Source organism: Neolamprologus brichardi, chromosome 1 (assembly GCF_056152115.1).
Source record: "Neolamprologus brichardi isolate AB-2024 chromosome 1, ASM5615211v1, whole genome shotgun sequence".
In the NCBI taxonomy this organism is placed as follows: domain Eukaryota; kingdom Metazoa; phylum Chordata; class Actinopteri; order Cichliformes; family Cichlidae; genus Neolamprologus; species Neolamprologus brichardi.
Genome location: NC_142104.1, coordinates 6,075,190 through 6,093,689, shown reverse-complemented (window position 1 = coordinate 6,093,689; position 18,500 = coordinate 6,075,190). Strand labels below are relative to the sequence as shown.

Sequence of the window (18,500 nt, the reverse complement as noted above, 5' to 3'; positions counted from 1 at the left end):
GATGCAAACATGAAGCCTTGGATACGTCAGAAAATTACATAATGTCGTCAGGGAGTTAACCAAGTATTGATATCTGTTATAAATTTATTATGAAGGTCTGTAACTTCTCTCCATTGTGAAAAAGCAAATATAAACAGCACATTTCTGGTACTGCTACTGAATGAAACCAAAACTTATTCTTTCATTTTTTTCTACATTCTCAAGCTGCATTAAATGATAGGTACTTTACTTATAAAGAAGAGCTCATGCTGCTCTAAAGCTTAAATGCACATCACCCATTCAAATCCTCCTTCCTAATTTCCTAAATATAAAGTTGATGCTCTGCACTGATGTAAAGTTTGGCCAGCAGCTGTACCATCTCTCTTCCTGCTATAGAATACTGGAAGACTGCAACCTCTGGAGGAGGATGATGATGTACACAGATAAGTGCAATGGATAGACAGATATATCCGTGGTCAGACATATAAGAACATAACACATTTTCTATGTCATCATTAGAAAAGTGAAAAAACAAAGCACAATATCTTACCTTAACACCTTCAGGGCAGTCATTGGAGCAGAGGCCACTGAGTACTGAAGAAGAAGAGATGGCAAGAGTTAGAAATGCTACTCAGCACGTGTTACAGGTGCAGCACAATAATACAGCACTGTAAAACAAGTACCTGAAGTGCTGCTGTATCAGTTCGCCAACAGTCACTATATGAATATATGACTCTATATATATATATATATATATATATATATATATACATATCTCTATATCTATATGTATATATATATATTAGGGGTGCAACGTTACTCGTATCGGTATTGTGCTACAGTGCTTTCGGTTTGGTACGCATATGTATTGAACAATACAAAATTTTTTATTTATTTTATCAACCTTTCTTCTGACGATGTTGTCTGTGTTGAGCGCTCAGTGGATCTGCGTTCGACTACTCCGCCTAGGCTGCACTGTCGAGTGCAGATCCACTGAGCGCAGCGCAAGCTAGCAAGACAGAAGCTAAGCTCGTTGCAACATGGCAAACTGAACCTCCCCCACCCTCATTCAGATCTGGCGTTTGGAACTATCTTGGTTTTCATGTGAGCATGACCCTGATGGTAAGCTTGTCATAGACAAAAGTAAAACAGTATGTCGGATATGCCACGCAATGCTCAGTTACATTGGTGGGAACTACTGCGTTAGCGCAGTTAGCTTGTTAGCGTGTTGACGTTATCCAGCCCCACGCATGGGGCGATCCGCGGTAACTTGTTAACGGAGATTTGCTGCGTTATGGCGTTAATGTCATTTTAACTAGATTAACGCTGACAGCACTAGTGGGAACACAATGAATATGACTGCACATTTACCCCAACATCATCCTCGTGCAAAGACAAGTGGAAGCAGACAAAAACAACAAGCATGCATGCTACAAACTTTACCCGAGTCATTTAGACAGCCGTTAGCACATGATTCTCCTTATGCGAATATGATATGATATGTTTAATATGCTGCTGAGAATATAGCCCAGAAGAAGCGTATAGTATAGCTTTTATTTTGGAAAGAGCCATTTCTCTGTAATAAACTCTCTTTTCCAAAGATGACTAATTTCTCGATCAGATAGATTTATTTATTTTTTATTATTTTGTTGTTTCAGCAACATTAAATTTAAAAACTGTACTTTTGAGTAAAAATATATATTTAAAATTTTGATAAAAGGCAAATTAAAAAGGCATGAACATTTTTTTGCATCGAAAACCAAAGTATCGAACCGAACCGAATCGTGAATTTTGTGTATCGTTGCACCCCTACTATCTATATATAGCTATATCTATATATATATCTATATATATATCAAACACCAATCAGGCAGATAAAAGAATTTGTTCAAAATGAATCAGACGCTGAAAGTGAAATCCAAATAATACACTATTAACCATGCTTAAGCATTCCTCATATTTACATTGCATTTTAACAACTTATTAATCAGTTCTTTGCACTAGGTGGACCTGGACAATACAGGGAGAGAGGGGAGGTTATAAAATAATTGCTAGCATTGAAAAACATGAAAAATGAATGTGCAAACTATTAGCACTGCATGCGTTTGTGGACGTGCATGCTAAGAAAGTATTTCCCTCATTTGTGTGTACTAGCAGAGCAAAGGCAAAATCCACTGAATTGCTAAGCAGTCATTAGAGAAGTGACTTTATTAGCATACTAATAGGGTCCTGGGTGTAGGTTGTCTTGATTTGCCTGATGAAGTCACGCTGAAGCTCGATTTTGTGTTAATAAGGTCAGCACCCAGCAATGTACTAAACAAAAGCCAAACTCAAAGGGAACATCCCAGTGCCCTTGGTACAATCATATAGTCAGTGGATGGATAAAGCCTTAAATTTCAAATGTTCATAAATAACTACAAACAGTTTTAGTGTATGCATAGCCTCGATAACATCTGAACAAAAATCAGTGCTGCAATTATTTTGTGAAGTTTCTTAGCTATGTAAAAGCCCTTGAAACCAGGGAGCTGTACTCTAATGTAGAAACAGCAGGTGGTCGGTGAATTTTGGACCGCTCCACATTACATGATCTCCATTCATCCATTCATGGACTCTTTTTTTTCTCTCCTGCCTCAATTAAACATTCACTTATCAGCGTGCCTCCTCTATTCATTCTCTGACATTTTTAGAATATTTATAGAACTAAGCATTAGCAAGTGGTAGTTGTTGGGAAAGCCCAAAATCAGTAGGTATTAAGGGCAGTCCATACGGACAAAGATGTTGTTCATCAGTCTCTGTGTTAGGATATCTACAACCATAAAAGATATAGTTCTGCATTTACATCTTCTACTATGACATAGAACACCAATGGCACATTATACATGTATACTTCACATGTAGTAAATTGCCATCTATCCACCTTCTTAAAATTTTTACATGACTACTACTTATCTACTATGTGACAAATAGTAATAGTAATCCGTTTTAAGCCAATTTTTGTCAACCAATCCAATTCCAGAGTGAATATTTACAACACCATCCTTTTTACGTGGAGCAATGATGTCATTTTGGCTACGTTCACACTGCAGGTCTTAATGCTCAATTCCGATTTTTTGATCAAATCCGATTTTTTTGTCTGCGTGTTCACACTACAAATAAAATGTGACAGTAAACGCGCTCTAGTGTGAACGCTCAAAGCGGCCCGCATGCGCAAAAGAAGACGTCACACACAACGCGCTCTGTTTAGACCCAGAGCAAACAGTATTGTTTGACAGATGGCCGTTAATATAAAGACTTCGGACTTTACGTTTCCCAATTTTTGCTTTAAGTTTACATAATAATGTAAATAACCTAATAATGATCCTTATTGCTGTTTTAGAGGAGCGGTGCTTCAAAGGATAGTTGCAGATTTCTGTCAGAATCTGCAGATTATACAGTACAAATAAAATGTTCACGTTTCTCCAACGTTGTCTTCCCAACAGTTTCACCGGATGGCCAGCAAGCGTTCGCAATGTCTTCTCGGGCGCTTCTCTGGCGCTGATAATTGGCGTCTGTCTTGTGTCAGTGACGTAAAAGACAGATTTAATGTGACATGACCATCAAACAGCAGTCGCTTTCTAAAACATCGGATATGTATCGGATTCAGTACCACATACGAAAGTGACCCAGGTCGGATTTGAAAATATCGGATTTGTGCCGTTCACACTGTCATACCATGATTGGATATGAGTCCCATAGGATTGAAAAAATCAGATTTGATGCGCTTTCGCCTGCAGTGTGAACCTAGCCTTAGTTATGACTCATTGATACGCTAGCCAAACAAAGTGTGACCAATTATGCCTATGTCATATGCAAATGCATCAGGGATGAAGGGTTGAGGACTGCATTGCACCATTTTCTTATACTTTGGTCACTCTATGTGGTAACCTGTCTGACACCACTATGTGAATAAACAAGGATTTTTTTCCTTTTAAAACTTTGATTTAAAAACAAATGGCGTACACGGGGCAAAGGCAAATTTGGCGCTTTGAAGTTCACAAGCCTATTAAGTATATGCCTGCGGCAGAATTCAGATGGAGCTCCCATCAAAGAAAAGCATGTGTTCCTTGACCTTAACTGACCACACTGCATATCAGCTTCTACTTAACATCTTTGGTACACAGGTCTGACTGAGAAATTGAATTTTATCAGGAAAAATGCTTTCATTGCTCACTGGGACCCTTGCTTTGTTCTCATTAAACATGCCTTTCAAAGCACATTTAGTAATCACATAGGTACAGTTTCTAGGATACTGTCAATATTTGTTTGCCAAAAAAGAACTACAAATGTTTTCATGTTGGGGTATGAAATCTGGCCAGCAGTGATCACAGGCCATTCATCACTCAATGGGAGAAGGAAATCTGACAAGGGTTGTAGTTTGTTTTTTCCAACTTCCAAGGCTGTTTCTTACTTTTTCTAAAGCCCTAGAATGTCAAATAAAGTTAAATAAAGCTGAATGACACTAGAAAACACGAGGTCATTTGGCTCTAAAAAGATCAAAGTCTCTGGAAGTACGAGTGGAAATTTGGCCTAATGCAACAACATGGTCTAAAACAGTGCTGCTTATAATACTGCAGCATCAACTCTGAGTGAACACCACATCAACACTTCATAGGCTTCTCACCAAAGTCATCTATGAAGGACACAAATGATCAATAGATCATAGGGATCGGATTATTTATGGTGTGTTTGAAATTCAGGCTCTTTTGAGTCAGAGTACTTCTGTCATTGTCACTGACCCTGTAAAGATACAACACCAAGGGCTCAGATTGCCACTTGTTTGAACTAAGCTCCACTTGGGATTATCAAGAAAAGGGACATAGGACATAACAGAAACAGTGTAGAGAGACTGAAAGCTACAATGCACACACTCCGTGATCCCCTCTGCTACATACAATATATGGAATTTTTTCTGAGATCCATTTTGCACCACTGAAAACGCTTTCACACATTATTAGAGAACACCCATTTTCACTCCAGCAGCATGTCTGTGTGGTTAACAGGTCGATTAGGAAACCCGAAGTGTAAGAACACCATTTCCAGTGGAGTCTGTGCATCTCTGTGGGCTGCAGCACAAACTGTGAACTTGTTTCATTTTTAGTGTCAATCTAGCAGTAACCTTTAAAACGCATCCCGAGTAACACTATATGTGAAATGTATCCTGAATGATCAAAACAGCAGAGCAAAACAGGCAGATGTCAGTGCATTAAAGGGTAGACGGGTGTAAACAACACAATGCAGCTGGAATACAAATAGCATCTGTTGCATGTTTGACATTGAATGCTTACAGCAAAAATAAAATAGACAGAAGTTAAGGTACTGAGCAAAAGTCTTGATTCACACCTGATTCGTTAATATTTGCTTCTAAGATGTCCTTGAGCAATATTTCTCCAGGCGTTTCGAAGGTATTTTCAAGTGTTTATTTGGTCTTTGGCTGCTTTTTCACTCATTTTCAGTCTAGTCCTTGTACCTGACAATTTTCCCAGGAATTTTTTCTTTGTTTGTTAAGCCACTTAACACTGACCTATGAATCATTCAAGCACAAGAAAGGCTATTAACTCAAAGCATGAACTAGTGTTGTGTCTACACATAGCAGACAACTTTTTTAACTGTATCTCTTTGGTAAATGGTAAATGGCCTGCATTTGTATAGCGCTTTTCTAGTCCCTAAGGACCCCAAAGCGCTTCACACTACATTCAGTCATTCACCCATTCACACACACATTCACACACTGGCGATGGCAAGCTACATTGTAGCCACAGCTGCCCTGGGGCGCACTGACAGAGGACACTGGCGCCACCAGGCCCTCTGACCACCACCAGTAGGCAAACATGGGGTTAGTATCTTGCCCAAGGATATTTGGCATGCAGGAGGCAGCCTGGGATCGAACCACCGACCTTCTGATTAGTGGCTGACCTGCTCTGCCACCTGAGCTACAGCCACCCCTGTACTTTGTTACTAGCAGCTTGTCACAAAAACACATAACTTGGTCTCATTTCTTTAGTTGAATCAGTCTGATGAGCATAAAGTCGCATTGTTGCAACAATGGGGTGAGAAAGCTATCAGCTATTTGGGACTCACCGGAGCACCTGGGCATATCTCTGCATGTGCAGTGTGTCCTTTGCCGTATCTGAGGAAACTGGAGAAGTGAAGGGCAAAAGAAAAGGATGTGGGCCTACAAAAAATAAACATTATATAAAAGCCATGTACTTAAGCAATAGGAAAACCCCTGAAAAGATCTAACATAGGACCTGAGAGATTTATCTAACCCTTCAGTTCATCCATCTACTGTTTACCAAAAGCTCATCAGGAATGGTGCTAATGGATGGGTGTTAAGAAATGGAAACAAGGAGTAAATGCTGAGATATTACGAATTACAGAAGAACGAGACTGAACGACACACGCACAAAATGCTCATTTTTGATGCAAATGATCAATTTGTACAGAGCAGGTCAGGAGAGAGGCACAGTGAGTGTCTACAGCCATTTGTAAAACACGGTGGAGGCTCTGTCATGTTTTGGAGCTGCATTTGACCCAGTGGTACTGGAGCTCTTGCCAAAATAACAAACAATGGAACACTATTAGTGATGGAGTGGCCTCCCCAGGGTCTGGACCACGGCGTTGTTAGTGTGGGATGATCTTAGCAGAGAACAGAACAAAAGGCCAACATCCAAAGAAGAGCTTTAAATGTCTTTCAAGAAGCCTGGAGAACTATTCCCGAAGACAACTTTAAGAAATTACAGGAAAGCTTGCCTAAAAGAGTTTTGGCTGTGTTGAAAAATCAATGTCATCATACCAAATATTGACTTTCAAACTCATTAAAATTGTACAAATTCTTTGTTTTCTTACATGCTGTATCTGTTTCTATGCATATTTGCTCATTTCAGTAGATTCCTGCACCCATTTTCCATTTTCAGAGCAAGCTGCATACTGAAGTAAAACTAATATACATGGCAATTTCTGTTTTTTGTCATATAAGAGAAAACGATTTGATGTGTTCATTTCATGTGTAGATAAAACTCAGTCAAAATTGGCACCTCTCTGAAATAACTGTCAGAGCGACCTTGTCTGTGTGAAGCTTTACTTTCCCTTTTCTTTCCTGTTAAATTTAAAGCCAAAAAAAGTAAAAATAAAAAACGAATAACTAGAGATGGACCGATCCGATATTATGTATCGGTCTGATACTGACGTAAATTACTGGATCGGATATGTAATCCGATCCATTAAATATCAAAAAAAGCACCTCACAAAATTTGCACACTTTGCAATTTGCATTTGTAACTCACCTCACCTTAGCACATCGGAGCAGTATGCGTCACGTGATAGAGCGGCTATGGCGTCCCAGACCTGTCGGTGGTCTGGTTGAGCATTTGGAGCTTCCCTAACAAACCGGCATTTCATCTCCGACAAAGTTATCCCCGAGAGAAGTAAAGCAAGTGTGTATGTCCATCTCTGAATGTTTGTAAATCATTCCCGTGTTAAGCTTAACAACTGATATATGGAGCGTCTGCCTCTTCCTCCCTCTCCTGCTCCCACTTCAATCATGAAACTGCTTAATGATCAGCTGATCGGCATTTCTGTCGTGAGTCCGTCTCTCTTCTTTGTTTTTGGCCCACTTTGCACCAGAAAGAGGAAACCAGCGGCTGAACAACAGCAGCACGTTTAAGCTTGATGAGCTGTTGTTAGAATTTATTTACTATTACTTTCTACACCACGATCCTTTTCTACGTAGCTGACGGCTGGTAACTGTGCAGGGGCGGATCTAGCAAAGTTTAGCCAGGGGGGCCGATAGGGCATTAACAGGGAAAAGGGGGCACAAAGACATACTTTTCTTTCTTATTCTCATTTAAAATGTCTAGCTTTTAATAAATAATTATCTGAATTTTACACCCAAAGTTTTAAGATGAAGATGAAAAATGTATAGAAGTCCATTATTGTATATAGTAACTATTAAGTCTAATATACCCTAGTAAGCTATAGTACTTTTTCCATCTGTGCAGTCTGCAATTCTGTTGAAGAAAGATGCTGAATCTATTTAATTATTCTTGAAAAATAATTGAGTTCTGTGGATTTTTTCCCACACTGCATCAAATTAAAGTTGATTACGTCGATTAAGCATCATGAGGTGGGGGGTGGGTGGTTCCCTATTGTTTTTTTTTGCTGGGAGTTTTAGAACACTATTAGTTAGGTTGCTTACTCTTTAAAATACCAGAATAGGGAGGATGGACTAAGCTTAAGTATATTAGATTGATCAGTATTGCTAAACTATGAAATATTTTGGGTGCAGTATATTTTTTGCACACAAGTATAACAAAATAGCTTTAGTGTTTGTTTTTTTGTAACTTGAGTATGAATTTATACAAAAAGCAGCAAGATATTAAAAAACATTTTTATTGATTAAAAAACACTATCGGATTCATATCGGTATCGGCAGATATCCAAATTTATGATATCGGTATCGGACAGAAAAAAGTGGTATCGTGCCATCTCTACTAATAACAAGGCAGTTTTGTTCATAGGACTTTTTAAATACACCGAGGGCTCTTGACAAATATAATATGTTTGACAACAGAAAAAGTAGAAACTTCAATCAGTGAAAGGGGGCAAAAATTTGCTACATTAAGAATTTTGTGGCACAAAGTCACTCATGTATAAAGAGAAAAAGATAGATAAACAGCATCAATGCAGAAGTCCTTCACAACTCAGTGGGCACGCCATTGCTTCAGGAGATAAAATGAGTGTTTGTGTGTGTGTGTGTGTGTGTGTGTGTGTTCTGTGAGGCTTCTTTTGTTCCACATACTTCAATCCTTAGTTAATATGAAACAACTACATAGCAGCTTCACAAAAGACAAAACAAAATCCTAAGAATAATTCTCAAGCATCCTATGCTGCCAATATAGTCTCAGTGTCTCACCCTCTCTCACACAGTACAGCTTATCCAGCTCAGACTGAGCTTGCCTATTTTCTCGTGTAACATTAAGACTGATGGCATCTCCTCTGCAGGGCTAACCTAATCAAGCGGAGGATGAACTGGCCTGTGTACTCTGTGTTGGTCAGTGTGCGTGTTTTCATCATAGTGATAGTGAGCTAAGCAGAGACGGTAAGCACCGTTATATGAATAGGGCTTGTGTGTGTGTTTCTTTGTACAGTATAGTTTCATGTAGACTGTTGAAAAGTCTCTGCAACCAAAATAGTCCATTTGTCTAACTGTCAAAAAGAGTAAAATCAAATAAGGATTTGCTTGTTTATGTCTATGTGTACACACAATTAGAAGAAACAGAAAAGCAAAGGCACTTTTCCCACCCTTCAGATGAATCAGAAAACCTATCATCATATATCATTACTGCAGTAAAGATTGGGGTTTTGAATTAATGTAGAGATTAAAATTAGTACACAATGTATATTTTATACTATGCAAGTAGATTCCCATGGGCTCTGTCCCAATTTTCCCAGTTCACATTAGTCACTTGTGAGCAGGTTTTCAAGCACTGCCGAATGCTAAGACCTCTTGCTGAGAAATTTGTTTTTTCTAATCTAGCAAAATGTTAAAAATTATGCCCTGGCCAGTCACAAATTGCTGGGCAGAACACTTGGTTTCCCCCAAAAAACAAAAACAAACTAATGACCAAGATGTTTGAGCATCTTGTTGTGAGGTAATTATATTTAGTGTGGCTGGGTGCTCTGGCTTTTAATAACACGGTGAATGTTTCTGCCCAGAAACCAGTGAAGAAGAATTCGAATATATGTGGAAACACAGCTCACTGTGTAGGCTTATGGCTAAATTAATGATAAGTAAAAGATGGGTGCCGTGCTTGGATTTGCTATACTCATCAATATGTCATGTCCAGTTTCAGTGACAGCTTGCCAAGAGCTGCCAGTTAGCCATTATTCAGATTTAACCGGTGAGGTGCACTGACTGATTTGGACAAAAGTACACCGTTCTAATAAATCCTAGCCTGATATTATTGAAGGTACGTAAGGGGCTCTGTGTTTTAACTCATACTGCCAGTCTTTGTTCTGTGATATGAGAAGACAGTTCGTTTCTCACCACCAAGTGTATTTCTTATATATAATCTATAGCAGTACTCAAATAAATGATCACAGATGATCCTTTATTAGATTCATAAAATCAGACAAGCTATTTCATAGACTATGTACAAAAACACCCGCTTATTAAACCTTAGCCTAGTTTTGAAACATATTCATATATGAGGTGTTGACATTTAATATTAATAAATAATACCTGTAACACCTGTTTGACCAACAATTTCATCTGGCTAAAAACAAACTAAACTCACTACTTAAAAAGGTGACAAAAAAATCACTGGTTACATAGAAAATACAAAAATGATATAATACTAAATTTTAAATGTAACAAAAAGGAAGAAAATCAATGTTTGTGCTCAGCTTTGATTCCCAAATATGTGGCAGAAAACATTTCACATGCTGATACACAAGAAAACTAATCACTATTTGAAGCCCTTTTTATGTTTGCTACAAACACTGCACTGAGACGTGTTGTGACATTATAGTTTGCAAGAGAAAAAGCTCTCCGAGTGTATTTTTCACACCAGAAAAATCACAGTAATACAGGCTTCACAGTGCAGAGGGGTAATTTCATGGGAAATGAATTTCTGTAACTACACTTACAAACACACAATTCGGCACGCAAGTCTTATAAAGCTGAAATTAGATTTTCAACACGATATTGCTATGATATGTTCATGCGTGTCTCACTCTATTGTAGTAGCCACCTACGACCTGAAAAGGGAGATGAATTATCTTTGGTTAAGCTCGAACACAAATGGCTGAACAATTTGAGAAATGTCTGGTGTGTGGCAGAGAGCATGCCTCCTCAAGCTAGACTCTCACCTTTAACTGCATACTTGCTGGCAGTCTTGGAGTCATGGTAACCACATGCAAACTTCACAACAGTGTTCTTAGCTGAAGTCATGTATGAAAGTGAAATGCACGCAGCGACACACATAAAGAGTAAAATGTGATGAGCAGACTTTGATAAGGAAACATGCCACATCAGCGCTAGTAGCCACCAGTATGAGTCAACGAGACCCATGCAGACACACACACTGTACGCAAACACACTGACACACAAACACAGCAAACAGACAGCTGAGCTGCATTTGCTCTGAGACGCTCATCACTTCCCATTGTCCTCAAGCTGGTTTTGCTGACTGCAAGGGGCTGCTTACAGATACGCGTGGACACAACACATGCCCAGACAACAAGGAACACACATTGTGACCGGCAGTGAAATGACCTCCTGCTCATGGCTTTGTGATCCACGTTACAGGGATGACATACATATTATTACAGAACATTTACTGACTTTGTGTACTGTTTATGCCCACTGTAATACACATGTCCTAGCCAGTGCTCCCATCAGACACTTTAAAGGTTATTGTCTCATATGGTCCTACTGTAAGTAAGACTAGGCACAGCACAGCCGTGAGGATTCAAATCTCACGGGGAGGCTTCGTTATTCAGTCTCCACTTTGGGCAACATCATTATAAGTATGTATGCTCACTGTCGCTGAACAGCTGCTAGTGGCCTGTAGTTTGTTTCGGGTTCTGATAAAAATTACGTGACCACAATGTTAATATACTAGGGGTGCAACGATACTCGTATCGATATTGAACCGTTCGATACAGTGCTTTCGGTTCGGTACGCATATGTATCGAACAATACAAAATTTTTAATTTATTTTATCAACTTTCCTTCTGACGATGCTGTCTGTGTTGAGCGCTCAGTGGATCTGCGCTCGACAGTGCAGCCTAGGCGGAGTAGTCGAACGCAGATTCACTGAGCGCAGGGCAAGCTAGCGAGACAGAAGTTAAGCTCTCCTTGCAACATGGCAAATTGAACCTCCCCCACCCTCATTCAGATCTGGCGTTTGGAACTATTTTGGTTTTCATGTGACGTAAGACCCTGAAGGTAAGCGCGTCATGGACTAAAGTAAAACAGTATGTTGGATGTGCCACGCAATGCTCAATTACATGGGTGGGAACTAGTGTGTTAGCGCAGTTAGCTCGTTAACGTAAGAAAGGTCAGGGTGAAGAAGTGACAGCCAAGGAAAAGCTTACCACAAAACGGAAAAGTTATGACGAATCAGACTATAAGGCAAAAAGAAAGTGCAGCTTTATGATTTCATGGACAAAAGAATTTCTGTGGCTGCAATATGACGAGCTAAATAACCAGGGCTGCACATAAGTGGTCCGCAGGTGCGCATTTGCTGTCAAAATAAAAAACGCACACAAGATAAGAAGCTGCAATGCGTGTTTGCATACATAAGATTTTCTGGAGGAGGACAGACATTTGCTTAGAACTCTTAAAGATGTCGAAGAAGCTCCTTTAAGCAATTACTTTGGTGTTCCCCCACCTCCAAAGAAATGTCAGAAGGAGTCCGAACCGCAAAAGAAGCGCGTATTCTCGGAAAAGTGGTTGCGGGAGGTGAGCTGGCTTCAAACAAATGATGAACGCACAGAGATGTGGTGCAGAATGTGCCGTGAAAATTTAATAAATGACAAATTAAAACATTTTTTTTTGTATCGAAAAAATATCGAACCGTGACACCAAACTATCGAACCGAACCGAACCGAACCGTGAATTTTGTGTATCGTTGCACCCCTATAATATACCCTATCAATTAAAATAAAGTCAAACGTGGTCACAAAGGCTAAACGTCTAAAGAAATCATGTTCTCCTTATCCAAACAAATTACAGTAATTTTACAGCAAAAATTGGTCGTGGCAGCTATTTTAGCGTCAGTAAAATGATAAAACCAAGGGACCTGCGAACTGTTTTCTGTTACATATTTATCGTATACTAAATATATAAAATAAACAGAGCAAAAGGTGTGACATAAAAAAAACCCATCTCCAACATCTAGATAAAAACGGCACATATACCCTTTGTTCTGTTATCACTAAAAGTTGTAAAATGTTGTATCACTAAAATATCATTCTCAGTCAGTTGTTATTTATTATGTGTTTACAGCGCCCTCTGTGGTTACTCCAAGTAATGCGCTTTAGAAACGGCTTTATTTTGAAACACCTTTATTGAACAGGAAGTCGGCTCAAGAAAAGCAAGTGAGCAAAAAGAAGGGAAACATATCGGCACACAGTTTATGGTGTCCTGTTGGAAAAAATACTGTTCACATCTTCGGTTTATGGTTGTATCGCCGGTATGTATTTAAAATATAAATTGCAACTTTGTTTTTTTTGTACAATATGTTGTCCGCTAATGCAGTATTTGGCTGTAAAGCTACTCCTTTTGTTAAGCTAGCTACCTGCGATTTTGGAGGTCGTCTGGGATAGCATCAGTAGTAGTTTAAAAAGTTTACATAATTAGACATATGCTATGTAGTAGCATTGTGGTATATAAATGTATATTATGCTGCACATATGTATGTCATGACTGTATTTTTTGTCTTGTTTTTAGTTTTACCCTTTTGAATGTCAGTAAACCTGTTGACAACGCTCATCGGTCTTCAGAGTGGTGATATAAGAAAGGTGTATAAGGTGTATAAGGTGTATAAGAAAGGCCCCTGCATCAGACATGCACCCATAACGGCACACCCTTAGTGTGATAACTAACAATTTTTAAATGTCTTTAAAGCTGACTGACAGTTTCTTTGTTCATACAGACAATTACAAACCTTATAAAGACAATGCACAACCCAAGACTGTCAATAGCCACTGAGAAAAATCTATTTTCAGGGAACTGGATTAGTCTTCATGACTTAATGAATCAAACATGCCTCAAGTCCAATTTAAACTTAGGTACTGTTTGTTATTATTATTTTTTTCCATTATCTAAACCACTTCCCATAATGTGATAATTGGTCTGTCTTTCATCTACCTTCATTCTCAACAGACATTGTTCACTTGAAATTGATTTATGCATCTTTTTCTGAAGCTGATTTCCCCACTGCTGCTGGTCATTTGGTTGTAGAGGCCCAATGTTATTCTTTTTGAAATGAACAAAGACAGCTAAAATTATTGGCACACCGTTACACCAAAATACAACACCCACTGGGTGTTTTATGTAATTTCATTTGTTCTACAATAGCTTCCATTAAACATTGTAGACAGCTGATAAATATAAATAAATTAACTTTAATATGCAGTATTGTTTCACTTGCTTAAAAGCTTAATTTATGGTCAGAGTCACTGAGACTTGAACTGAGCTGGTAGGGGGTGATTTAAAGAAAAATTGGACCAGGACTTCCACACTCTCTGTGTGGCGACAGAGAGAGAGAGAAAAAGTAGTCACACCACTCTGGAAATACTGCCTCCAGTCAAATACTACTCTGGATGCCACAGTTACATTTAAAGACTTCATGTAAATCTCCTCATTGCCATTTAAATGGAATGAAAAGAAGGAATAAAAGACAGTTCTGACTGACAGGATGAGAAGAGTGGAGAGGAAACTGGAGGACCGTAAAAGAGACATTTGCAGAAGAGAAACAAGAGTGCTGACAGAGTGAGGGCAGAAGGTGAGACTATGAAAACAGAGGCTGGAGAGGGGTTAGAAGGAGGAAATGAATGGGAAAAAATGGGTGGATAAACAGAAAAAAGAGAAAGGAGAAAATATGGAAAGTGGAGAAAAGAGGTCTGAATTTCACACAGAAATGATGAAAGAGGATGTGAAGAGTGAGGAGGAACATGTTAGCCTGAGAAAAGCTCCCAGATGTTTCTCAATGCAGCTAATCTGCATCCTAATAAGTGAGCAGGAAACTAATCAACTCATACAGTTCTGCCTGTCAGTCTCTCTCTTCATGTCTTTTCCATACACATAGACACACACTGACATGAACACACACTTTGAGATGCTCATGTTGAGATACCCGCCTCCTTCCCATCACCCACAATTTTATCCTTCTTTCTAATTTTGGAGTTTATGATTTCTCCCATTTCCTCCCTCCTCAGCAGTAATCATCCATCCATCTGTCCACCAAGCAACCACTTTGCGTATACTGTTTTTTCACAGCTTAATGTGGATCCACTTTGCTCTGCATACGATTTAACAGTCATGCATGTCCTTACTATGTTTCGTAATAAGTGCAAATTAAAAAAATAAATAAATCCTTTTACACTGTTGGGGGTAAAAATGCTAAAATTTCTCCTAAATGATTAAATCTGAATACATGCACAGGTATTTTCAGTCATGTTGTTACAGGTCTATAAAATCAAGCCTCCAGCTACGCAGTCTGCCTTAACAAGCCTCTGTGAAAGAATTGGTCATTCTAAAGAGCTCACTGAAGAGTGTCGTATTCTAATAGGATGCCATCTTCGCAGCATGTTCCCTCCTAAATATTCCCAGATATTCAGCTGTAAGTGGCAATATTGCAAGTGTGAGTGTTTAGGAACCACAGCAACTCAGCCATGAAGTGACAGGCCAAATAAAGTTAGGGATGTGGGAAGTGCTGGGGTACATAGTAGGCAGTGTTGGGAAGGTTACTTTTAAAATGTATTCCATTACAGAATACATGCCCCAAAATGTATTCTGTAACGTATTCCGTTACGTTACTCAATGAGAGTAACGTATTCTGAATACTTTGGATTACTTAATATATTATCATGCTGTTTACAACTACATGACTGTACTATTGCTGTGATTTATTACTGTTACTGAAGGTCCGCGGCTCCGAACCATTTCTGGAGAGAGAGGGGATCACTGGAGATTTCTCTCTGCTGGAAGTGTGCATGCATGAAGTATGCATTAGAGAATTAAAGATGATATACTTTAAACAAGACTATTATGCACTTTAAATATAATTTTGAATATCCTCCCTGTTGGTATCTAATCAAGACAGCAGACCTGTGAATGATTTAGTGTGTACTGCAGTTAGGTTAAAAAAAAAAAAAATCTAGAAAATGATTAATCACTTTACAATTTATATTCTCATTCATATTCATTTATATTCTTTCAGAATAAAAAATACAAATAGCTCTTGACTCTTGGTAACTACAGTCTCAACATACAACAATCTGTCAGCCAAAAATGTATTTTTTGCAGTGTAGCCACATTCAAAAATTAACATTCATTTCTATTCTTGGCCATCCTGGTGACTTCCATTGAAAATCTTCACATCTAGAAACTGTCACCTCCAACTCAGACCCTGTCTTTTTGTTAGTGTTGTCATCTTCAAGCCATATTAGGTCTCATTACCATCTTATATTTGAATTTATTTATTAATAATATATATTTAGGGATCCACCGATACAGATACTGGTATCGGGTATTGGGGCCGATACTGTAAAATGTGTGTGTGCTCATACTCGTAAAAGTTAACCGATACCATGAACCGATACCAACTTATTTCATTAATCAGAGGGTGGCATGTCATTTCTGTTGTAGTTTTTTAGATTGGCCACTAGGGGGACATCCCGCGCTAAACAGGCACAGGGTTAGGCGAGTGAGACTGGCGGCTCCAGATAAAAAAGAGAAACTGGAGGCTGCTGTAGCTAGGCTAAGCAAAATGTCAGCAGTGTGGAACAGCCAACTTTAACTCAGGTTTTGGAAAAGCGATGAAAAATGTCAAGAGAAAATCCACGGGCAGTTAAAATAACAGAGGCTCTGACTCATTTTATCGCTCTGGATGACCAGCCAATGCCGGTCGTGGAAAACAGAGGATTGCACCATCTCCTCAGCATACTCGAGCTGCGATATGAAATTCCCAACCGCCCATACATCAGGGAGATAATGGTGCCAAAACTTTCTGAAGAGGTAAAGACAAGCAGTGTGTGAGCGATGTCAATCCTTGGTTTAACGGCACAGTGGACTGATGAGGAGTTTGTTCGTCAATGCCAAATACTTTCGTTATTTTGTTTGTTTGTTTACAATATGGACACTCTGCAATAATTTAAAAGTTTATTTTATTCGCAAACCTAATTTGTATTTATTTTATTCCAAACAGAAGTGTTTATTTATTATTCTGAAAGCTCGAGACAGTGCCAATAGTTCAGTGATATTTTGTAAAATTACAATGTGGAGACTGCAATAATTTAACAGAAGTGCTTATTTTTGTGGTCATTTTTAGATTGTATTTTTTATCAGCAGGGAATATAATAAAACCTGTCTTCCAATTAATTGTATTTGTGTGTGTGTGTGTGTGGTAGAAGTATCGTTTTTGTACTCTGTATCGGCAAGTACTCAGATCCAAGTATCGGTATCGTATCGGTTTGGAAAAAATTGGTATCGTTGCATCCCTAATATATATATGTATATAATATCCTTATATAATATATATATTTTTAATTTTTTTGTATTGTACTTTAGCTTGGTTTTTGCAAACTAACACTGTATGTGCTGTGTGTTTAACAATTTCTGGCACTCCAGCATTAGGCACTCCATATGGCTGGGTTAAGTAAAAGCTATTACCAACACTTCACCTTCATATTAACTAAAATACTCAGGGTCTAAATCTGAAAAGCAACTTTAGAGTATACCAAATTCAACTGACTATACAAAAGAAACCTTCCTTGAAATACTGTCAAAACAACAAGACATATAGAACCGATATGATTTTTAACCTCTGCTTTCAATTTTATTTTATTTATTACAGAATGACGTCCTTACTGCTAAGTTTTTCACTGGTCTCTGGAGCTCCACTCACAAAGTTATAGCATGCTTGTAAATAATAAATCGTTCGATAGCAACAGAGGTACAGGTCTTGATGGAAAGCACAACTGAGGGGACTATTCTATGTCAGGAGCTTGGAAGCATAAGATGTCAAACCAGTACAGGTTCAGGTCATCTCAGTGTGAACATGCCTGCAAGAGTCCAGGATTCTGGCAGCAGAAAGGCAAGGTTGCTGTCTAAGGTGTATGTGATGGAAATTGTGATGGATTTAGCCTGGAAAGTCAAAGTACTTCATGGTATCTGAGCTTTCACTCAGAAACTGCGCACACATGCAAGTGTATACCAGGCTGGACACAAAGTAAATCCTACAGCAGGTGTTGTTCAATAATGCGCATGGGAGGGTTGAGGGATGTCATCTTGAGAAAATGGGATTTCATCTTACAGAACAGAGGACTGTATCAGGCTGTTACAAAGACACACAACTGACTGACAAAGTGTCAAGGCTGAATATGAAGCGCACGCTTTAGGCCTCACTTACTACAGTGTAATACTATTAGCTGTGCTATCAGAGATGCCTGAATAGAATAGTAAATAAACAGTTCTATCCTCATGGGGATTCACAGGAGGTGCAAGGCTATTAAGCTGAATTTGAGCTCACACTCACAAGGGAGAGGAATGAAATGTTGACAAGGTGTTAACACTTGACAGATACATTTTTATTTTGGTTGCTTGTTGCTCTCTCATCTGTACTCTGCTAGATGGAGCGAAAATGCAACACAGTGAACATGTATGAAATATTTACAACCAGAAATGTAATAACTGAAGCTGAATGAAGAGGAGACACGGGAAAGCTGACAGTGGGGAGGAAAAAAAACATGAA

General features: G+C 38.7%; 1 protein-coding gene across 1 annotated transcript in view; it reads right to left on the bottom strand.

Moving 5' to 3' along the window:
* Positions 1-18,500, bottom strand: part of itfg1 (integrin alpha FG-GAP repeat containing 1) — a 158,670-nt gene that overhangs the window by 43,807 nt on the left and 96,363 nt on the right. The window contains exon 13 of the mRNA XM_006779704.3: positions 530-573. Coding sequence (XP_006779767.2) covers positions 530-573 — 44 coding nt within the window. The remainder of the gene's footprint in view (positions 1-529; positions 574-18,500) is intronic.